Genomic DNA, 24,419 nt, shown 5'->3' with positions numbered 1-24,419 from the left:
AAACAAGATTCTCTGGTCTGAAGTATTTGGCCTGAATGCCAATCGTAACGTCTGGAGGAAACCTGGCACCATCCATACGGTGAAGCATATTGGTGGCAGCATCATGCTGTGGGGATGTGTTTCAGTGGCAGGGACTGGGAGACTAGTCAGGATCGTGCAAAGTGAAGAGAGATCCTTGATGAAAACCTGCTCCAGAGCACTCAGGACCTTAGACTGTGGTGAAGGTTTACCTTCCAACAGGACATCGATCCTAAGCACACAGCCAAGACAATGCAGGACTGGCTCTGGGACAAGTCTCTAAATGTCCTTGAGTGGCCCAGCTAGAGCCCGGACTTGAACCTGATCAAACATACTTGGAGAGACCTGAAAATAGCTGTGAAGCGACGCTCCCCATCCAACCTGACAGAGCTTGAGAGGATCTGCAGAGAAGAATGGGAAAACCCCCCCAAATACAGATGTGCCAAGCTTGTAGCGTCATACCCAAGAAGACTTGAGGCTGTAATCGCTGCCAAAGGTGCTTCAACAAAGTACTGAATAAAGGGTCTGAATACTTATGTAAATGTACTATTTCTGTTTTTAATTTGCAAACATTTCTAAAAACCCGTACCCACGATAACATCTGCAGAATATGCGAACAATAACATTTTATTTATTTTATAGGACATGGCAAGTTTAAATTTATTTTGTTGTCTGTTTGATTATGTACCTGAGTTTTAATTTTTATTGATGTGTGTAGATATCTATATGATGTGTACCTCAATACTAGGATAGAAAGCCAATCAAATCATTCAGGATCATTAGGGAGGGTGGGTGGTAGGGTAAGACACATGGTACTAAACATTTCCCTCCTTTTTTGTGTACTCTGATCTGTGTGCTCGGCTGATATGTCAGTCAGTATCAACAGTTCTACAACTGGCCACTTGAGGGCGCATTAACCAAGGATGATTTCCTCTGCTTCTGCAAGGTTGACTATTTCAGTTGCAAACAGTGACTTTGTTCAAAATGCATGAACTGTTTTCTAATTCCTCTGCTCACTTGGTACAGTATTGTATAGTAGAATTACCTCTTGCCTCACTTACTCCTTGACAGTCCACTCCTTTTCAAATATTTGATACATTTCTCCTATTATTGTCCCAACTATCTAGCCTGGTGGAAGCAGCCCGATCTCTGCTGGTTCCACCAGCCTACGAACAATCCCCATTACATTGCCAGCATGGAAATATGTAATAAAAAACTAACAAATAAATAATACCACAGCTCTGGTAGCCTCTTTTTATTCAACAAAAATCATCAATGAAACAAACAGTGAATTAATTTATGTAAAAACAATAGTCTTTTCCTTCACAATAGCATGCCACATTGTGAGGCACTTGCACATGAACAAGTTTTTTTTGGGTGAGTGCAGTTTAAAATAAATGTCACACTTACAGAACAACATATTGGCAGTGTTAGGGAAGCTACTCTGACAATACAATTTATCAAGCTACCAATTACTTCACACTGGAAGAAGTTAAGCTTTACTAAATCTACCCTTAAGAAAAATATATTTTACTTAACTAAAGTCACTTTGAAAAAGTAGTTCTCTACATCCAAATCATGAAAATTATGAAATGTAAATCTGAAATGTCATAGTCTACAAATTGCAAGAATAGATCAAGTTGGGGTCATATGTTAACAGAATGTGTAATTTAGCCTATTAAACACAAAAACGATGTTTCAAGTGAGAATTAGGCAGGTCTGAGGTCGGGAAAAAAAGGAAATGATTGCCTACGTCACCCATATTTTATTTTATTTTTGCAAAAAGAGTAGTGTTTAGTTCCAGTAGTTAGCTACACCACTACATGGCAAAGAAAGTAATTAACTAATGACAACACCACCTAGATTTGAATGTAGTTCAACTACCACCAAGATACTGCATAATTTAGTTCATTTACTAGTTGAACTACATGTAGTTCACTACTACACAACACTGCTTATTGGTGTTAAAATGTATTTGGACAGTTAAGTGAAATATTTAATGTGTTTATTAATACATTATACCAAAAGTTCAGTATCTCCTACAGAATATGGAATTCACAGTTGAGATTATGATTTGGCTTATACATGTATATTATACCACAAAGAAAAATAACAAAGAAAATCAGTGCACAGATACAACATTAGTGAATAAATACATAGAATACAGAATACCTTGAGGGTAAAATACTACTTTAAATGCTGGAATGGATAGAGAAAGAAAATACATGACGTTGTATTACAGTACGTGCCAGTACCTACAGTATATCCATAAAAATAGGTTCTTCATCTTCATCATACTAACTTAAACTTATAATCTACCTTTGTCACTTGTAACAAACATATATACTACCAATAAGAATAACTGTTGGTGAAGGAGAGAACAAGGTATATTTCTAGACGTTAAAATTGCCTTCAGATACAGCAGGTTCTTGAAACTGACAAGTGACCCAGTGAGCAAAACTGGTCAGGCATGAGTTATGGTCCAGTTTTATGTTGATTGTAAAAATGTTTTTTTAACTTATCTTTTTTAGCGGCCAGAAAAGGACATCTTCTCTTGGTTCTAATTCGGTTATCTGACGTCTCTTCAACCCGTAAAAACAAATTAGAACCCAAAAATGACACTTTTATGCATTTTTCCGGCTGGGGAAAGGGAAATACTTTTGTGATCAAACATCGCTTTCAGTACTTTTGCGAGACAGAAAGTACACATTCATGGGCTCCTTCTTGCCTTTCATGGTGATGGGTCCTCGGTACTCCAAATGAAACTGAGGGTCAGCATTCTCTGCCGACTGCAAACACCTGAAATCAAAGGTATTTCCCACATTTTCACAGATTTCAACAATATGTTGTTTCCAAAGGCTGCTTCAAAATAAGTGATTTTTTTCTCCTTTAGCCCAACCCCCAAGACACACACATACAGAAGGGTTGAAGGACAGGGTCAGCAACAGTAATATACCATGCCATGCACGATCTTACAAACAATGGATGAGCACTTCACAGCAATGTCTCATTCATCTAAATAACGGCATATTTATCCTTACCTGTAAGTATATTCTGAAATGTTGATTTTTCCCTTCTCTCCTGTGGTTTCTGTACGGCTGGTGAGGTTGACAGTATTTCCAAACAGGCAGTAGCGGGGCATCCTTTGACCTATGACCCCAGTTACCACCTCTCCTGTGTGGATCCCAATGGTTATCTATGGAGAGAAGAGGATTGTCAAGAAAACTGTGTCACGGTCGAGTAAGTAACACATATGTACATGCCTCCCCAATGGAGACCGGGGTTTGATCCCCATTTCAAACCTACCTGCCTGTGTCCCAGCACCTGTTTTATGTCTGTCTAATAAAGCATGAAACATACTAAAGGTGGAGCGGGATTACACTCGGTTTAAAAAAACGTTGATTTAATCCCTCGATTCCCACAATATTGGCACATGCTGAACAATGTGCATGAACCTATTGACTTAATCAAGCTGTTTGGACTTTTCAGTGTCTGATCACCTGCCATGTAATAACCCAGTATATACAGTGGGGCAAAAAAGTATTTAGTCAGCCACCAATTGTGCAAGTTCTCCCACTTAAAAATATGAGAGAGGCCTGTAATTTTCATCATAGGTACACTTCAACTATGACAGACAAAATGAGAAAAAAAATCCAGAAAATCACATTGTAGGATTTTTAATTAATTTATTTGCAAATATGGTGGAAAATAAGTATTTGGTCACCTACAAACAAGCAAGATTTCTGTCTCTCACAGACCTGTAACTTCTTTTTTAAGAGGCTCCTCTGTCCTCCACTCGTTACCTGTATTAATGGCACCTGTATGAACTTGTTATCAGTATAAAAGACACCTGTCCACAACCTCAAACAGTCACACTCCAAACTCCACTATGGCCAAGACCAAAGACCTGACAAAGGACACCAGAAACAAAATTGTAGACCTGCACCAGGCTGGGAAGACTGAATCTGCAACAGGTAAGCAGCTTGGTTTGAAGAAATCAACTGTAGGAGCAATTATTAGGAAATGGAAGACATCTTGTGTGGGGCTCCACACAAGATCTCACCCCGTGGGGTCAAAATGATCACAAGAACGGTGAGCAAAAATCCCAGAACCACACGGGGGGATCTAGTGAATGACCTGCAGAGAGCTGGGACCAAAGTAACAAAGCCTACCATCAGAAAGGGCATTGAAGATGAAACGTGGCTGGGTCTTTCAGCATGACAATGATCCCAAACACACCGCCCGGGCAACGAAGGAGTGGCTTCGTAAGAAGAATTTCAAGGTCCTGGAGTGGCCTAGCCAGTCTCCAGATCTCAACCCCATTGAAAATCTTTGGAGGGAGTTGAAAGTCCGTGTTGCCCAGCAACAGCCCCAAAACATCACTGCTCTAGAGGAGATCTGCATGGGGGAATGGGCCAAAATACCAGCAACAGTGTGTGAAAACCTTGTGAAGACTTACAGAAAACGTTTGACCTCTGTCATTGCCAACAAAGGGTATTTAACAAAGTATTGAGATAAACTTTTGTTAATGACCAAATACTTATTTTCCACCATAATTTGCAAATAAATTCATTAAAAATCCTACAATGTGATTTTCTGGATTTTTTCCCCTCATTTTGTATGTCATAGTTGAAGTGTATGTATGATGAAAATTACAGGCCTCTCTCGTCTTTTTAAGTGGAAGAACTTGCACAATTGGTGGCTGACTTAATACTTTTTTGCCCCACTGTATCAGATAATTCACACAACATTCCTATCATTATAACTTCCATATAGCTAACCATTTTGGAACCGACTGTCTATAGTAAATGTACTGTTTACATAACACCCACCATGACGTTTACATCTTTGTAACCAAATGTTAAGCCAACGTTAAACAATAGACAGGGTTGATGATTTGTGTTCCACAAAGACATGGATAAACACCAGAGACAAGATAACTAGTCATTGGTCATGGAATGTTTAACAATGTATCTGCTGCAGTGTTGTTGTTCATAACATCTCTGCCATGTGTCTAAATGTGAGCACGGTTGAAACAACTGCGAACATGTTTTTGGAACATGAGTTTGGAGGTGTTACAAGGTCAAGGTTTCTCAGGATCTCTACAGTTCTTTACAGCTCTATGGGACTCAGGGCTGTGTTTGCCCGACCTCCAGGGGGCCCTCAACTGATGAGGTCATATGCTATCTGGGGGGGGGGGGGGGGGGCAACCTCCAGGCGGGTTCACAACCTACGTGTTCATAATATTCTGTTTGCAGTGGCCCCATCCTCCTGGGGGCTCACAACCTACGTTTTCAAATACTATCTAGGGGGCCCCCAACACTGTGTGCCCATTAGGTAATCCGGCCCTGAGGGACTGTGCCAATAGAATTAGGAATTGAGTGTACCAGTCAAATTGCCATGATCTGAGTATGTTAGTATATTTATATGACTGTGCCAGCCCCTTCTACCCCTTATTGCATGAGGATCCATTTCATTTGACAAATAAGAAGTCTTTACACTGTTTAAATGTGGCACTGGCTCTGTGTGCCTTGTTAAATGAGGTCATGAAAAGAGAGAACATGATAGATGAAGACTGTTATAACGGTTTGTTTTTGGGGAAATTGCTACGGGCGAGCAGTGTTTTGCAGTATGCAGTCATTTTTGGACTCTCAATTTCCTGTTTATAGTAGACATACCTTCAATATCTGGTGCCATGATTGGAACTGTTACACTGGCGTAAATACAGGTAATTTGTTTACATATGCCTACATAATGTAATGATGGTATTTGTCATTTAAAACTATGTGTAACGGATGTGAAACTGCTAGCTAGTTAGCGGTGGTGCGCACTAAATAGCGTTTCAATCGGTGACGTCACTTGCTCTGAGACCTTGAAGTAGTGGTTCCCCTTGCTCTGCAAAGGCCGCAGCTTTTGTGGAGCGATGGGTAACGATGCTTCGTGGGTGACTGTTGTTGATGTGTGCAGAGGGTCCCTGTTTTGCGCCCGGGTATGGGCGAGGGGACGGTCTAAAGCTATACTGTTACATATGTGTAAGGTGAAAGAAAGCGCACGTACAATGAGATGAAATATTTAGACTCTAAATGAAATAACAAATCCATAAACATTCCATTGAATGTAGCATATCCTCTATTTGGGTCTCTTACGGGTTCAGGACCTTCAGTGCTTGAACAGTGAGAACAGAACACAAGCTGAACACTAAATGTTTAGGATAACGTGGAATGGGGACCTATTTTTTTTGTACCTTGGGCAGTGAGATGATTGGAGGTTGTTTCTACTGCCAAACTGGGATCCTCTCCACCCCATGCCATGTGTCTGATAAACAATGTTTTGTTAGCCAGATGTGATTTTCCAATGCCAAGTCTCCAAGAGTCACTGATACAATAACAAACTCAATCCATCAGTTAAACAAAAAGTCTGCTGTTTAACATCCAAGTTACAGCTCTTACAATGTCTTATGTGGACAGTGGCTTTTTTCAAGAAGAGTTTATAAATACTTTATGCTAAAAAATACTAAGGGGTAAAGCGACGAAAACAAATCATTCACTAATTTCTGAGACGGGACGATAAAAAAGAGATTACTAAATAAGAGTCAATACTGTATATCGCAATACTCTTATAATTTGTTTAATGTAATACGATACATATTTCATGAATTAACTATGCTTATGATTATAATTTCCTGGGTTTATGATTTGTGATATTTATTTATTTTTATTTTACCTTTATTTAACCAGGTAGGCAAGTTGAGAACAAGTTCTCATTTACAACTGCAATCTGGCCAAGATAAAGCTCATAAAGCTCAAATATCAAGTACATTGCATCATATCCTTACTATTTACTTATCTCACTTTATTATTAATAGTTCTAACAAAACCAAACATAGATATACATCTACAAACTTGCACATCTCCACATTACAACTGTAGCCCTGACAACTGTAGCTTGTTTCGGCCTGCTCTAGTGGTTGCTTCACACAATCTCGCGCTAGCCTGCCAAGTCAGTGAGTCAGTTGAATGAGTTGAACTGAAAACGGAAGAGAAAAGCACCAGATAAACAAATTATTAACGTTATCATCACGGTGAGTGAGTTATAAAGCATAGGATATGAAACACCAAGTTAAGCGGAGTGTAATGATATAATTGTTATTTTTTATAATGTTAGTTTAATTCATGTATAAAAGACCATTAGCATAGAAGCTAATGTCAGCTAAAGTTAGTGCCAGTCAAGATAGCCTGTCATAGTCATGGCGACAATAAATGTTCAAAACAGAGGGAAACATTTTATTTTGTTGTTAGGAATATGTTGAGAATTACATGATGAAAATGTATTTATAAGATATGATATTTGATACCATTATAAATATATTTTTGTTGTACAACACAAATATCATACCACCCCCAAAATGCTAACCTCCCCTGTTATTATAATGGTAAGAGGTTAACATGTTTTGGGGGTATGATATTGTGCATCTGTAACTTTCTCACTCATCATTATTCATGATTCATCCAGGACTATCCGTAGTCATGGTAGCATCCATATTAATGCAAAGTGTTTAGAAACCTATTCTATTCTTATTTACAATAAAAGTGACTCCAAAATGACTATATTATTTACTATTAATTTCTATGGAGCACAACATTGATTATCAAATTGATTATCAATTGCGATACGGTTCTAGAAACACAAGGCCCTTTACTTTCATTTCACATCAAAATAATTTCACAAATGCAAAATGTACAGTTACTGTACACTGATTTAACTGGCTTTATCACAGGTACAGTCAACAGTACTTTTCTGGTGGCCCTCTTCCATTACACACAGGTGTTCAGAGCATGCTAGATAGCTAATTAGCACAGGTGGTCCCTCTGTCTTCCGTAAACACACGCTGTAACATGGAGATGTGGCTGTGTGGGAACACTAGCTCTAGCAAGGTGTGTATCAATTGAACCTTTCGTTTAAATTTTATTTTATCTCTCGCTGATATGAAAGATGAGGTCCTTATGCTTCCAAAACCGTACCGCAAGTGATCCATGTTAATGTTCAGACCGAGCATCTTAACAAAACTCCCCCGTACAGAAGACGCCCTCGTCCAATTACTCTTATGTGTAATGTAATGGAACAGATGAACAACGTGGAACAAAGGGTAATGTAGGATATGTACAAGTAAGTATCCCATATTAGGTACTACTACTTGGATAGATAGGAGGCAGAGTTTGGAAACAAAGGTAAGATACTGCATACTGTATGTTTGCAAGTCATTACAAGTCATTACTTGGCAGTGATTGTGCCACCCAAAGACACATTGTATCACACACTGCGAACAAACTGTGTGTGGAGCATCCTTTATTCTCATATGCAGTACTCAAAATGTGTTGGACTTGTTGCTGTCATGTTGCTGAGTTGTGTCCCGATACTCTTCCCTTCGCCCGAAGTGTGCACTTGCATACTCCCAAGATGAGGAGTTGGCAAGTGCACACCATAAGAGAATTGGGATGTGGCCCTCATGTGCTCTCTCAACCACCTATACGCCTATTCCTGTAAGTGAGGGCTACAGCAATGTTACAATGAGGGAATTTGATTAAACTGGCCCGGATGGGCGGAGATTGCACCAGGAGAAAAGTGATTGTTTTGAAAACCAGGTTGCCTCCCAGGCGCAACCTGGTGGAGTAATAATTTGAATGTGAAGTAATAATTTAGGATTCAGAGTGTTCACATGCAAATTGTTGTTTGCTCTTGGTAAAAAAAGAAAAAGTACTTGATCTGCCTTCCCAAGTAGAATTATTAAAATTCTAACATACAGTGCCTTCGGAAAGTATTCAGACCCCTTGACTTTTCCACATTTTGTTACATTACTCCCTTAATATAAAATTGATTAAATAAAAAATCCTCAGCAATCTACACACAATACAGGACAAAGCAAAAACAGTTTTTTACGCATTTTTACAAACAATTTCATTTGAGTCCACCTGTGGTAATTTCAATTGATTGGACATTATTTGGAAAGGCACACACCTGTCTACATTGGGTCCCACAGTTGACAGTGCATGACAGAGCAAAAACCAAGCCATGAGGTCGAAGGAATTGTCTGTAGAGCTCCGAGACAGGATTGTGTCAAGGCACAGATCTGGGGAAGGGTACCAAAAAATGTCTGCAGCATTGAAGGTCCTCAAGAACACAGTGGCCTCTATCATTCTTAAATGGAAGAAGTTTGGAACCACTAAGACTTTTCCTAGAGCTGGCCGCCCGGAAATTGGGGGAGAAGGGCCTTGGTCAGGGAGGTGACCAAGAACCTAATGGTCACTCTGACAGAGCTCTAGAGTTCCTCTGTGGAGATGGGAGAAACTTTCAGAAGGACAATCATCTCTGCACCCTTTATGGTAGAGTGGCCAGACGGAAGCCACTCCTCAGTAAAAGGCACATGACAGCCCGCTTGGAGTTTGACAAAAGGTACCTAAAGACTCTCAGACCATGAGAAACAAGATTCTCTGGTCTGATGAAACTCTTTGGCCTAAATTTCAAGAGTCACGTCTGGAGGAAACCTGGCACCATCCCTACGGTGAAGCATGGTGGTGGCAGCATCATGCTGTGGGGATGTTTTTCAGCAGCAGGGACTGGGAGTCAGGATCAAGGCAAAGATGAACAGAGCAAAGTACAGAGAGATCCTTGACGAAAACATGTTCCAGAGCGGTCAGGCCCTCAGATTGAGATGAAGGTTCACCTTCCAACATGACATCAACCCTAAGCACACAGCAAAGACAATGTATGCAGGGCTTTGTGATAAGTGTCTGAATGTCCTTGAGTAGCCCAGCCAAGAGCCCGGACATGAACCCGATCTAACATACCTGGAGAGACCTGAAAATAGCTGTGCAGCAACGTTCCCCATCCACCCTGAAAGAGCTGGAGAGGATCTGCAGAGAAGACTACAGGTGTGCCAAGCTTGTACCGTCATACCCAAGAAGACTCGAGGCTGTAATCGCTGCCAAAGGTTCTTCAACAAAGTTCTGAGTAAAAGGTCTGAATACTTATGTAAATGTGATATTTTTTTATATTTGTTTATAAATTAGAAAACAATTCTAAAAACCTGTTTTTAATCAACTTTAGAATAAGGCTGTAACCTAGCAAAATTTGAAAAAGTCAAGCGGTCTGAATACTTTCCGAAACACTGTATACTGAAATAACTGCAATTTTTCAGATACCTCAATAGATATGAACAAATCGGTCCCCCCAAAAATGTGTCCCTCAGTTGAATTTTGAAATCCCCATGTGGCCCTCGAGCCAAAATTATTGCCCACCCCTCGTCTAGCACTTTGTTGTTTCTGGACAAGGCTGCTGATATGGTTCAGCCAGCACTAGCATTTCACGTTTGCTCCATTTCTCAATTGATTTTGGTCAAAATGTTGGAAAAAATAAATATATCCCATCCTCACCTGTACTGGATCTTCATCCACTTTGACCTGTCCAGCAATCTCCATCATGTCTAGGGCCAGGTGGCAGATAGATTGAGCGTGGTGGGTACATGGTTCTGGCAGCCCACTGACCGTCATGTACTTATCACCCACTGTCTCCACCTATAGAAAGAGAGACATTTTGGTTACTAGGCATAACGTTATATTTTTTTACACCTTTATTTAATCTTTATTTAACTAGGCAAGTCAGTTAAGAACATTCTTATTTTCAATAACGGCCTAGGAACGGTGGGTTAACTGCCTCGTTCAGGGGCAGAATGAGAGATTTTCACCCTATCAGCTCGGGGGATTCAATCTTGAAACTTTACAGTTAACTAGTCCAACGCTCTAACCACCTGCCTCTCATTGCACTCCACGAGGAGACTGCCTGTTACGCGAATGCAGTAAGTCAAGGTAAGTTGCTAGCTAGAATTAAACTTATCTTATAAAAAACAATCAATTAATCAATCATAATCACTAGTTAACTACACATGGTTGATGATATTACTAGTTTATCTAGCGTGTCCTGCGTTGCATATAATCGATGTGGTGCGTATCGTTGTTCCAATGTGTACCTAACCATAAACATCAATGCCTTTCTTAAAATCAATACACAGAAGTATATATATTTTAAACCTGCATATTTAGCTAAAAGAAATCCAGGTTAGTAGGCAATATTAACCAGGTGAAATTGTGTCACTTCTCTTGCGTTCATTGCACGCAGAGTCAGTGTATATGCAACAGTTTGGGCCGCCTAATTTGCCAGAATTATACGTAATTATGACATAACATTGAAGGTTTTGCAATGAAACAGGAATATTTAGACTAATGGATGCCACACCTTAGATAAAATAAGGAACGGTTCCGTATTTCACTGAAAGAATAAACGTATTGTTTTCGAGATGATAGTTTCCGGATTCGACCATATTAATGCCCTAAGGCTCGTATTTCTGTGTGGTATTATGTTATAACTAAGTCTATGATTTGATAGAGCAGTCTGACTGAGCGGTGGTAGGCAGCAACAGGCTCGTAAGCATTCATTCGTGCGTTTTGCCAGCAGCTCTTCGTTGTGCGTCAAGCATTGTTTATGACTTCAAGCCTATCAACTTCCGAGATTAGGCTTGTGTAACCAATGTGAAATGGCTAGCTAGTTAGCGGGGTGTGTACTAATAGCGTTTCAAACGTTCCCCTTGCTCTGCATGGGTAACGCTGCTTCGAGGGTGGCTGTTGTCGATGTTTTCCTTGTTCGATGCCAGGTAGTAGCGAGGAGAGGAACGGAAGCTATACTGTCACACTGGCAATACTAAAGTGCCTATAAGAACATCCAATAGTCAAAGGTATATGAAATACAAATGGTATAGAGAGAAACAGTCCTATAATTCCTATAATAACTACAACGTAAAACTTCTTACCTGGGAATATTGAAGACTCATGTTAAAAGGAACCACCAGCTTTCATATGTTCTCATGTTCTGAGCATGGAACTTAAACGTCAGCTTTCTTACATGGCACATATTTCACTTTTACTTTCTTCTCCAACACTTTGTTTTTGCATTATTTAAACCAAAATGAACATGTTTCATTGTTTAATTGAGGCTAAATTGATTTTATTGATGTATTATATTAAGTTAAAATAAGTGTTCATTCAGTATTTGTCACGTTCTGACCTTAGTTCCTTTGTTTTGTCTTTGTTTTAGTATGGTCAGGGCGTGAGTTACATTTACATTTACATTTAAGTCATTTAGCAGACGCTCTTATCCAGAGCGACTTACAAATTGGTGCGTTCACCTTAAGACATCCAGTGGAACAGCCACTTTACAATAGTGCATCTAAATCTTTTAAGGGGGGGTGAGAAGGATTACTTTATCCTATCCTAGGTATTCCTGAAAGAGGTGGGGTTTCAGGTGTCTCCGGAAGGTGGTGATTGACTCCGCTGTCCTGGCGTCGTGAGGGAGTTTGTTCCACCATTGGGGGGCCAGAGCAGCGAACAGTTTTGACTGGGCTGCGCGGGAACTGTACTTCCTCAGTGGTAGGGAGGCGAGCAGGCCAGAGGTGGATGAACGCAGTGCCCTTGTTTGGGTGTAGGGCCTGATCAGAGCCTGGAGGTACTGAGGTGCCGTTCCCCTCACAGAGTTGGGATAGGCAGTCTATGTTGGTTTTCTATGTTGGTTTTTGTGTTCGACCTAGTATGGTTATCAATGCATATTAATTACTTACAAATCATACAATGTGATTTTCTGGATTTTTGTTTTAGATTCCGTCTCTCACAGTTGAAGTGTACCTATGATAAAAATGACAGACCTCTACATGTTTTGTAAGTAGGAAAACCTGCACAATCGGCAGTGTGTCAAATACTTGTTCTCCCCACTGTAGGTGTGGTTCCTGACTTAATTAAGCAATTACAATGTCCCATCATGCTTAGGGCCTTGTATACAAATGCCTAGTTGCCTATTACTTTGGCTACCATGGCTAGAAGAAGAGATCTCAGTGACTCTGAAAGAGGGGTCTAAAAAGGATCTTAGGGGGTTAAAGGGTGTGTGTATGTCGCTCTGGATAAGAGCGTCTGCTAAATGACTTAAATGTAAATGTAAATGTATGTGTGTGTGTGTGTGTGTGTGTATGTGTGTGTGTATACATACACACACACTACTGTTCAAAAGTTTGGGGTCACTTAAAAATGTCAGTGTTTTTGAAAGAAAAGCAAATTTTTTCTCCATTAAAATAACATCAAATTGATCATAAATACAGTGTAGACATTGTTAATGTTGTAAATGACTATTGTAGCTGGAAACGGCAGATTTTGTTTATGGATAATCTACATAGGTGTACAGAGGCCCATAATCAGCAACCATCACTCCTGTGTTCCAATGGCACGTTGTGTTAGCTAATCCAAGTTTATCATTTTAAAAGGCTAATTGATCATTAGGAAACCCTTTTGCACTTATGTTAGCACAGCTGAAAACTGTGATGGTGATTAAAGAAGCAATAAAACTGGCCTTCTTTCGACTAGTTGAGTATCTGGAGCATCCACATTTGTGGGTTTGTTTACAGGCTCAAAATGGCCAGAAACAAAGACCTTTCTTCTGAAACTCGTCAGTCTGTTCTTGTTCTGAGAAATGCGAGAAATTGCCAAGAAACGGAAGATCTCGTTCAACGCTGCGTACTTCTCCAGTCACAGAAAAACACAAACGGTCTCTAACCAGAATAGAAAGAGGAGTGGGAGTAGGGCTGGACAGTATACAGTATTTTACTATATACCGGTATTGATGCACAGACCGGTTTGGGTTTTTACTTTACCTTCTATAACGGTATTTGAATGTTTGGTTTGTTAAATGTGATACGCCGTGTGTAACGTCCATTTTTATAGTTTACACCGCTACTTGAGTCAATCATCTCTGCTCTCTCTCTCTCTCCACACCACATTCCACACAGACCTAGTCCCACCCCCTGTCACTCAAGGAGCGCATTTGTTGTTGCTTGACCACGAGACACTTCCGTTTAGTCTGCATGGTCAATGCAGCACATGTAACACCACGAGACACTTCCATTTAGTCTCCATGGTCAATGTAGCACATGCAACAATGTTGATGACAACAATGTTGTTCCCAATTTGATCTTAATATAAATCCACAAGCGTTCTATAATTACAATATTAGTTTGTGTTTCTTATTTCTGCAAACAGCTAGTTTGTATTATTTTAGCAAGTTAAGCCAAATCGTGTTAGCCACTAATGCTAATCGCTAGTTAGCTGGCTAGCTAGTTGACTGGCTAGCTAACTAGCTAATAAAAATACTGAGTCAGAGCAAGCGTAGCTAGCTAATTCAGCCTGATAATAGTGCTGGTGGAGGCCTAAATCAGCATGTTGTTTGTGCAACAGTATCTTCATTGAAATAATTTAGAATATATGCGTTACCACCCTAGGGTCACGCACCACACACAAATTTAGAACTTATTTTTAATCAAAAACATAAAATACTGTCAAATACTGTCAAAAATTTGGAAAATACCATAATATGATATTTTGTCCATATTGCCCAGCCCTAAGCGGGAGGCCCCGGTTCACAACTGAGCAAGAAGACAAGTACATTAGAGTGTCTAGTTCACGTCCTCAAATGGCAGCTTCATTAAATAGTACACGTCGCAAAACACCAACACCAAGGTATTCCTCTTGTCCAGATGGGATAGGGCAGTGTGCAGAGTGATGGCGATTGCATCGTCTGTGGATCTATTGAGGCGGAAAGCAAATTGAAGTGGGTCTAGGGTGGCAGGTAAGGTAGAGGTGATATGATCCTTGACTAGTCTCTCATAGCACTTCATGATGACAGAGGTGAGTACTAGGGGGCAATAGTCATTTAGTTCAGTTACCTTTGCTTTCTTGGGTACAGGAAAAATTATGGCCATCTTGAAGCATGTGGGGACAGCATACTGGGATAGGGAGATTGAATATGCCCGTAAACACACCAGCCAGATGGTCTGCGCATGCTCTGAGGACGCGGCTAGGGATGCCATCTGGACAGCCTTGCTAGGGTTAACATGTTTAACTCACGTCGGCCACGGAGAAGGAAAGCCCACAGTCCTTGGTAACGGGCTGCGTCAGTGGCACTGTGTTATCCTCAAAGCGGGTGAAGAAGGTGTTTAGCTCATCTGGAAGCAAGACGTCAGTGTCGGCGGTGGCTGGTTTTCATTTTGTAGTGCGTGAATGTCTATAGAGCCTGCCACTTACGTCTTATGTCCGAGCCGTTGAATTGCGACTCCACCTTGTCTCTATACTGGTGTTTTGCCTGTTTGATTGCCTTGCTTAGTGAATAACAACACTGTTGGTGGTTCGCACTTTCAGTTTCGCGTGAATGCTGCCATCTATCCACGATTTCTGGTTAAGGTAGGTTTTAATAGTCACAGTGGGTACGACATCTCCTATACACTTCCTGATAAACTCAGTCACCGTTTCAGTGTATTCATCTAAATTATTTTCGCAAGCTACCAGGAACATGTCCCAATCCCCGTGATCAAAACAATCCTGAAACGTGGATTCCAATTGGTCAGACCATCGTTGAATAGTCCTTAGCGCGGGTACTTCCTGTTTGAGTTTCTGCCTATAGGAAGGGAGGAGCAAAATGGAGTCGTGGTCAGATTTGCCAAAGGGAGGGCGGGGGAGGGCCTTGTAAGCATCCCAGAAGTTTTAATAGCAGTGGTTGAGTGTTTTACCTGCCCTCCAGTCAATATGTTGACAGATCTTCGGGAGCCTTGTCCTCAAATTTGCTTTGTTAAAATCCCCAGCTACAATAAATGCAGCCTCAGGATATATGCTTTCCAGTTCGCATAAAGTCCAGTGAAGTTATTTTAACCTGTTGCTTCTACTCGGGACGCTTGCGTCCCAACTAGAGCTCTGGAAATGCAAATGCGCTACGCTAAATGCTAATAGTATTAGTTAAAACTCAAAAGTTCATTAAAATACACATGCAGGGTATCGAATTAAAGCTACACTCGTTGTGAATCCAGGCAACAAGTCAGATTTTTAAAATGCTTTTCGGCGAAAGCATGAGAAGCTATTATCTGATAGCATGCAACACCCCAAAAGACCCACAGGGGACGTAAACAAAATAATTAGCATTTCGGCGTTACACAAACCGCACAATAAAATAGAAAACATTCATTACCTTTCACCATCTTCTTTGTTGGCACTCCTAGATGTCCCATAAACACTATTTGGGTCTTTATTTCGATTAAATCGGTCCATATAAAGCCTAGATATCGTTATATGTAGACTGTGTGATAAACGAAAAAAACATCGTTTCAAAACGTAACGTCATTTTTTAAAATTCAAAAAGTCGACGATAAACTTTCACAAAACACTTCGAAATACGTTTGTAATGCAACTTTAGGTATTAGTAAACGTTAATAAGCGATAAAATTCATCAGGAGGCGATGTAAAGATCATTAGCTGTCCGTCTGGAAAAATGTCCGGCTAGAAACTCAACGAAAATGTCCGGTCCTAGACCGGAGGAGATACGGTGTCCTGCATGTGTTTGACCAAGAAAAAACTCGAAGGGAAATGACAAGACTCTAGACACCGTGTGGAAGCTGTAGGTACTGCAACCTCAGTCAATTAATTGTGGTTCACCTTTATCAATGGGTTCAAGTAGCGCATGGATATATTTTCCCATTTTCAGTGATCAGTTTTTCCTGTGCTTTTCGATGTAAATGCCGTTCTGGTAAAGCCACAGCAGTGATTTAACCAGTTTTTTAAACGTCTGAGTGTTTTCTATCCACACAGACTAAGCAAATACATATACTATATTCCTGGCATGAGTAGCAGGGCACTGAAATGTTGCGCGATTTTTAACAGAATGTTCAAAAAAGTAGAGGGTCGACTTAAGAGGTTAAGGACTTGAGTTCCTGTATGTTACTACAATTACACCATGAGTCGTTAATCAGGAAACACACACCTCCGCACTTCTGCTTCCACTTCTGCTTCCATTCTGTAACTGTTTTAAAATCACCGTTGGCCTCATGGTGAAATCCTGGAGAGGTTAAGAAGGATGCCTGTATTTTTGTAGTGACTGGGTGTATTAATACACCATCCAATGTATAATTAATAACTTCACCATGCTCAAAGGAATATTCAATGTCTGCTTTTTTTTACCCATCTACCAATAGGTGCTCTTATTTGCGAGGCATTGGAAAACCTCCCTGGTCTTTGTGGTTGAATCTGTGTCTGAAATTCACTGCTCGACTGAGGGACCTTACAGATAATTGTTTGTGTGAGGTACAGAGATATTCACAAATCATGTTAAACACTATTATTCACAAAGAGTGAGTCCATGCAACATAAGAACATTTTTACTCCTGAACTTATTTAGACTTGCCATAGCAAAAGAGTTATTGACTCAAGATATTTCAGCTTTTCATTTTTTATTAATTTGCCAAAGTTTGAAAAGAAAATTACACTTTTAAATTATAGGGTCTAGGCCAGTGACAAGAAACCCTCACTTTAATCCATTTTAAATTCAGACTGTGACACAACAAAATGTGGAAAAAGTAAAGGGGTGTGAATAATTTCTAAAGGCACTGTATATATCTCAAACCAATTGAACACTTATGGGAGATTCTGGAGTGGCGCCTGAGACAGCGTTTTCCACCACCATCAAAAGATGGAATTTCTCATGGAAGAATGGTGTCACATCCCTCCAATAGAGTTCCAGACACTTGTAGAATCTATGCCAAAGCGCATTGAAGCTGTTCTGGCGACTAGTGGCGGCCCAACGCCCTATTAAGACACTTTATGTTGGTGTTTCCTTATTTTGGCAGTTACCTGTATGTTAGTGGGTATTTGTGTTAAAAGGATGTGAGGTGTTTAAAATAATACTACACGCATTATTGTAATCTTTTAGTAAGTCCACTGTTAATACAATCCTCAAGTGTGCATGTCAATAGTCAAGTGTTCAAGATAAAGCACAGTACAGAGCAAAAAACTATCATGATAGTGCAATTTACAGTAGTATTTCTTTAAGATACTACCCTTTTGGGCTCATCTAGCCCAACTCAGACCCCTTCAGGAGCAGACCGTGATAATGGCAGTTCTTTTAACTTCAGGCAAATGCCCTGCAGTTGAAACATCTCGACACAAACACTTAAACACTTACGTCAGCTTATAGACATTCAAGGCTCTTCGGAGCCAGATAACAACTTGGACCACCTAGTCATTGAGGTTGGTAGCGTAAATATTACTTCTTTTGGTGACCCAGTGCTGAAGTCCTTCCCTTGGATGTAGTAAGGTTTGTTTGACTTCTTAAAGTGCATTCTTGTCTGAAAGCCTAAAGTGCCCAGTGACGACGACTATAACATTTTGCTCAAAAACAAAATGGGGTTTTAAAGTGAAGTTTACCCAGTGAGGCTTTTGAATAGAGAAACATTCAAATGAATCAATTCTACAGTACATCACACTTGTGTGACAATACGACATTCGAAAAAGGTTGAATTGGTGCTACTATTAAAGGAGAAATCTGCAGTTCGAACAAAAACACACAGCCACTGATTTGGTAAACAGCTGAGGGATGGGGCTGGAGAAATGTAACCACTCTCACACTCATGGACAGAGCTATGGATACAAGGACTGACTATCCATTATAGCAACATTATAGTTTTAACCATGTTTTAAGGCTATACAGTATTTTTTTCACATTAACATTGTTTACAAACAAAGGAGATAAAACAAACTTATATTTTGGATTCTGATAGGGTACGACAGTTGAACTAAGCTCCTGAGGAATCTGTAAGTAAAATTCTTCAAGAATCAATGGGTATATACCATTAAAATAAAAAGTCTAAAAATGGATGCAACAACTGCAGATTGCCCTGTTTAGTTGAGAAAATACTGTATACCACAGATTCCGATTAATCTCAACCAACCATTCTGCAACATAAACTGAAGCTTAAAATGGACTTGATTTACATAATGAAAGCATATCTTTAATCTAAATGTTTATAGAACATGCTATTTTTCATACAGCCTTATACTGTACATTGATTACACTGATTAGTATCTAAAAGTAATTGAACCCTTAGCCTACAATTTCCACGCCGCCATGGAAATTGAATTAACATCAATTAACATTAACAATTAAAACAATCTCCATCAAAATCCTGTTTTTTGCATGGGCTGCGCCTCAATCCACTGCATCCGCTAATATCACTCTTCTGTATCTGCGGTGAAAGGTGAAAGAGCTAGACGGTGTTTGTAAGACCATGAGACATCCCAAAAATCAGTATTCTCACGAAAACATATGTAGCATTAGAATGGTTTGGGCTACACACTAATATGAAAGCTGAGACTCTCACGAACACGATGTTGTTCTCTAGGACGCAAGACTCATCTGAAGGTCCCCGGTACCCGTTGAAACAAATTATGGAAGTATACAGTGAGCACCATAATTAATCGGACAGTTACCATTTTTTCGCAGACTTCAAGCAGTCATTGCATGCAAAGGATATGCGACAAATATTAACAATGATTACTTTATTCTACATTATGTTACTGTCCAATGTTTTTTGATGCCCGAAAATGGGGGGGGACTATGGACAAAAGTTTATATAATTTCTAAACGGTTCATCCGATATGTATGAAAATACCCTCAAATTAAAGTGGACAGTCAGCACTTCACCCTCATTGTATCCTTTCAAACTCAAACTGCTAGAGAACAGAACCAAAATAACAAAAAAAATGGTCACTGTCCAATGAATTATGGTGCTCACTGTATATGGAGACAGTTTAGTGCCTAAAATAAGGGGATAAATACATGTCATTTTATTTTATATAATTTCCTGATCTTTCAAATATAGGACAGACACTTCAGAACAAACTTCCTTTTGCTTTTTTGTGGGACTATCTATTGTTCCATGTAGTGAATCTGTTATTCAAAGTGTTTGTATTGGCTAATAGAAGTACTGCAAAATGCAATGTTTCACCCCCCCCCCTTAGTCAGGGCTTAGAGTAGAGGGTTACAAGATTTTTATGTGCGGTACATATCAGAAGATATGTTTTACATAAAGCCAATTGGTATAATTCTTTATAAATGTTTTTACATAAGCATGTTATAAGTCCTCATAATGTCTTATACCTGTTGGTTTTCAGTAGTGTGTTGTCCAATTCATTTATGTGAGGGTAGCGAAAGGTCAAGCACCTAGTGACAAAATTAGCCTAAGCTAAGTAAAGGATAAACAACGAGGGGCTATGCGTTCTATGGAAAATAATGAACGACATGGAAGGTGTGTTCAACGACGCACTAGCGGAGTGGAACTGACCTTCCACTGACCTTCCACGGACCTTCCACAATATTATCCAGAGAATGCATAGAGCCACGAGTTGATTATGTCTAGAAATGTGTTCAGTTGGTGGTAGAAATGTGTTCAACATCCACTGAAGTAGCTAGCAAGTTTACCATATAGCTACACTAGTTGCCAGGGTAACCAAACATAGTTAATAGTTTAGCTAACCAAACCATCAGTCCTAGCTTGCTATTATGAAAATCGAATTCAACTATAGCCATTGAATTCTACCGTGCAAATATATTGTGCGTTATAGGGAAATAATGCTCTAGAATGCCCTTCAAATCAATCAGAAAGGAGTATTCAACTAACAATGCCATGGTATAAGGTGTGATAATGGTGCAATGCATCTGACTGTTGCACATTCAATGTGTCAATGTTTCAATTTTATCTGTAAATAAAAATAAGAAAATATCCCTTCAAACCTTGTACACGTAGGGGTTCTTTCTCGAGTCGGTCAGGATGTCAAATCGGGTGTAGACGTCGTTGAGCAGGTTGACTATCTTGATGGCACCCTCAGCTGATGCGTGTTTGCTGCAGAAGGCGTTGAATCCCACAATGCCGCTGAAGAGGATGGTCACATTGTCGTAGCGTTTGGCAGGGACTGGACGCTTGTGGCGCAACTCATTGGCCACCGATGGTGGCAGGACTGAGTAGAGCAATCTAAAGAAAAGTGAAAAGAAAACATCTCGTATAGATTATTGTTTTTATTCCCCCCCCCAAAATCCCCTGTAATACTGATTGTGGTCCTGTATGGCTCAATTGGTTGAGTATGGTGCTTGCAATGCCCGGATTGTGGGTTCGATTCAAGAGGGCTCCCATAGGTACATGTATACACGACTGTACGTCGCTTGGATAAAAGTGTCTGCTAAATTGCATATACACTGAGTGTAAAAAACATTATGAGCACCTGCATTTCCATGACATAGACTGACCAGGTGAAAGCTATGATCCTTTATTGATGTCGCCTGTTAAATCCACTTCAATCAGTGTAGATGAAGGGGAGGATACAGATTCCAGAATGATTCTTGTGTTTGTGACATCCAGAATGGGAAAGACAAAAGAGTGCCTTTGAACGGGGTATGGTAGGCGCACCGGTTTGTGTCAAGAACAGTAACGCTACTGGGTTGTTCACGCTCAACAGTTTCCTGTGTGTATCAAGAATGGTCCACCACCCAAGGACATCCAGCCAACTTGACACCGCTATGGGAAGCATTGGAGTCAACATGGACATACCAGCTGGCTGTAGTGTTTGCTGACATATTCAATCTCTCCCTATCCCAGTCTGCTGTCCCCACTTGCTTCAATGAGAGCCTTGTTAAGGATCATGTCACCTCCACCCTACCCGACACCCTAGACCCACTGCAATTTGCATACCGCCCCAATAAATCCAAGGATGATGCAATCGCCATCACGCTGCACACTGCCCTATCACATCTGGACAAGAGGAATAGCTATGTAAGAATGCTTTTCATTGACTATAGCTCAGCCTTCAATGCCATAGTACACTCTAAGCTCATCATTAAGCTAGGGGTCCTGGGTCTGAACCTTGCCCTGTGCTACTGGGTCCTGGACTTCCTGATGTACTGCTCCCAGGTGGTGAAGGTAGGCAACAACACCTCCACTACGCTGATCCTCAACATCGGGGCCCCACAATGGTGTGTGCTCAGCCCCCTCCTGTACTCCCTGTTCACCCAAGACTGAGTGGCCACGCACGCCTCCAACTCAATCATCAAGTTTGTAGGCCTGATTACCAACAACGACGAGACACCCTACAGGGAGGAGGTGAGGGCCCTGGCAGAGCGGTGCCAGGAAAATAACCTCTCCTTCAATGTCAACAAAATAAAGGAGCTGATTGTGGACTTCAGGAGACAGCAGAAGGTGCACATCCCCATCCACGTAGACAGAGCCGCAGCGGAGAAGGTGAAAAGCTTAAAGTCCCTCGGCATACACATCACTGACAATCTGAAATGGTCCACCCACATAGAGTGTGGTGAAGAAGGCGCAACAGAGCCTCTTCAACCTCAGGAAGCTGAAGAAATTTGGCTTGGCCCCTAAGACCCTCACAAACTTTTACAGATGCACCTTGAGAGCATCCTGTCGGGCTGTATCACTCCCTGGTTCGGCAATTGCACTGTCCCCAACCGCAGGGATCTCCAGAGGATAGTGAGGTCTGCCCAACGGATTACCCGAGGTACGATGCCTACCCTCCAGGACATCTACAGCAAACGGTGTCACAAGAAGGCCAAGAAGATCATCAAGGAGCTCAGCCACCCGAGCCATGGCCAGTTAACCTGAAAGGTCGCTCATGAAGGAAGAAGCCACTGCTCCAAAACTGCTATATAAAAGCCAGTTTGCAACTGCACATGGGGACAAAGATTGTACTTTTTGGAGAAATGTCCTCTGTTCTGATGAAACAAAAATAGAACCGTATGGCCATAATGACCATTGTTATGTTTGGAGGAAAAAGGGGGAGGCTTGCAAGCCGAAGAACACCATCCCAACCGTGAAGCATGGGGGTGGCAGCATCATGTTGTGGGGGTGCTTTGCTGCAGGAGGGACTGGTGCACTTCCAAAACAAGAGAACCCCGAGGGCTCTCTATGGTCAGGGCGTGACAACAACTTATTGTGGGAAGCTTGTGGAAGGCTAGCTGAAACGTTTGACCCAAGTGAAACAATTTAAAGGCAATGCTACCAAATACAAATTTTCCACCATAATTTGCAAATAAATTCCTTAAAAATCCTACAATGTGATTTTCTGGATTTTTTTTTCTCATTTTGTCTGTCATAGTTGAAGTGTACCTATGATGAAAATGACAGGCCTCTCTCATCTTCTTAAGTGGGAGAACTTGCACAAATTGGTGGCTGACTAAATACTTTTTTGCCCCACTGTATAAGACTCCAGCTTCAGTGATTTTTAAAATGTGTTCTAGTCATTGGCAGCAGAGAACTGGAAGGAAAGGCGGCAAAAGGAAGTGTTTCCTTTGGGGATGACCAGTGAAATATACCTACTGGAGCCCGTGCTACGGGTGGGTGTTGCTATGGTGACCAGTGAGCTGAGATAGGGCTTTACCTTGCAAAGACTTATAGATAACCTGGAGCCAGTGGGTTTTTGGCGACAGATATGTAGTGACGGCCAGCCAACGAGAGCATACAGGTCGCAGTGGTGGGTAGTATATGGGGCTTTGGTGACAAACCGGATGGCAGTGTGACTGACTAAATCCAGTTTGCTGAGTAGAGTGTTGGAGGCGATTTTGTAAATGACATCGCCGAAGTCAAGGATTGGCAGGATAGTCAGTGTTACGAGGGTATGTTTGGAAGCATGAGTGAAGGAGGCTTTGTGTGAAATAGGAGGCCGATTCTAGAATTAATTTTGGATTGGAGATGCTTAATGTGAGTCTGGAAGAAGGAGAGTTTACAGTCTAACCAGACACCTAGGTATTTGTAGTTGTCCACATATTCTAAGTCAGAACCGTCCAAAGTAGTGATGCTAGTCGGGCGGGAGGTTGCGGGCAGCAATCGGTTGAAGAACATGCATTAGTTTTACTAGAATTTAAAAGCAGTTGGAGGCCACGGAAGGAGTGTTGTATGGCATTGAAGCTCGTTTGGAGGTTTGTTAGCACAGTGTCCAAAAAAGGGCCAGATGTATACAGAATGGTGTCGTCTGCATAGAGGTGGATCAGAGAATCACCAGCAGCAAGAGCGACATCATTGATATATACAGAGAAAAGAGTCGCCCCGAGAATTGAACCCTGTGGCACCCCTATAGAGACTGCCAGAGGTCCGGAAAACAGGCGAGGCAGTCATTTGAGATGCCAAGGCTATTGAGTCTGCCGATAAGAATGCGGTGATTAACAGAGTCGAAAGCCTTAGCCAGGTCGATGAAGACGGCTGCACAGCATTGTCTTTTATCGATGGCGGTTATGATATCGTTTAGGACCTTGAGCGTGGCTAAGTTGCACCCATAACCAGCTCGGAAACCAGATTGCATAGTGGAGAAGGTACGGTGAGATTCAAAATGGTTGGTGATCTGTTTGTTAACTTGGTTTTCAAAGATTTTAGGAAGGCAGGGCAGGATGAATACAGGTCTATAACAGTTTGGGTCTAGTGTCTCCCCCTTTGAAGAGGG

The 24,419-nt window shown here is 41.0% G+C and overlaps 1 protein-coding gene across 2 annotated transcripts in view; it reads right to left on the bottom strand.

Moving 5' to 3' along the window:
- Window positions 1-1,258: 1,258 nt before the first annotated feature.
- gucy1b1 (guanylate cyclase 1 soluble subunit beta 1) overlaps window positions 1,259-24,419 on the bottom strand; it is a 41,160-nt gene continuing 17,999 nt past the window's right edge. The window contains exons 10-13 of one of the 2 annotated variants that reach the window (XM_029673418.2): window positions 20,716-20,953; window positions 10,449-10,589; window positions 3,060-3,214; window positions 1,259-2,817 (exon numbers count right to left, since the gene is read on the bottom strand). In XM_029673418.2, the coding sequence (XP_029529278.1) occupies window positions 2,685-2,817; window positions 3,060-3,214; window positions 10,449-10,589; window positions 20,716-20,953 (667 nt within the window). In that variant the 3' untranslated portion in view covers window positions 1,259-2,684. Of the gene's footprint in view, window positions 2,818-3,059; window positions 3,215-6,693; window positions 7,045-10,448; window positions 10,590-20,715; window positions 20,954-24,419 lie in introns of those variants that run through there. The other variant, XM_029673419.2, reaches the window with a different exon arrangement.

The sequence above is a fragment of the Oncorhynchus nerka genome, linkage group LG11, assembly GCF_034236695.1.
Source record: "Oncorhynchus nerka isolate Pitt River linkage group LG11, Oner_Uvic_2.0, whole genome shotgun sequence".
Taxonomy (NCBI): Eukaryota; Metazoa; Chordata; class Actinopteri; order Salmoniformes; family Salmonidae; genus Oncorhynchus; species Oncorhynchus nerka.
The sequence above is the reverse complement of the archived record's forward strand: the minus strand, read 5'-3'. Positions and strand labels throughout refer to the sequence as shown.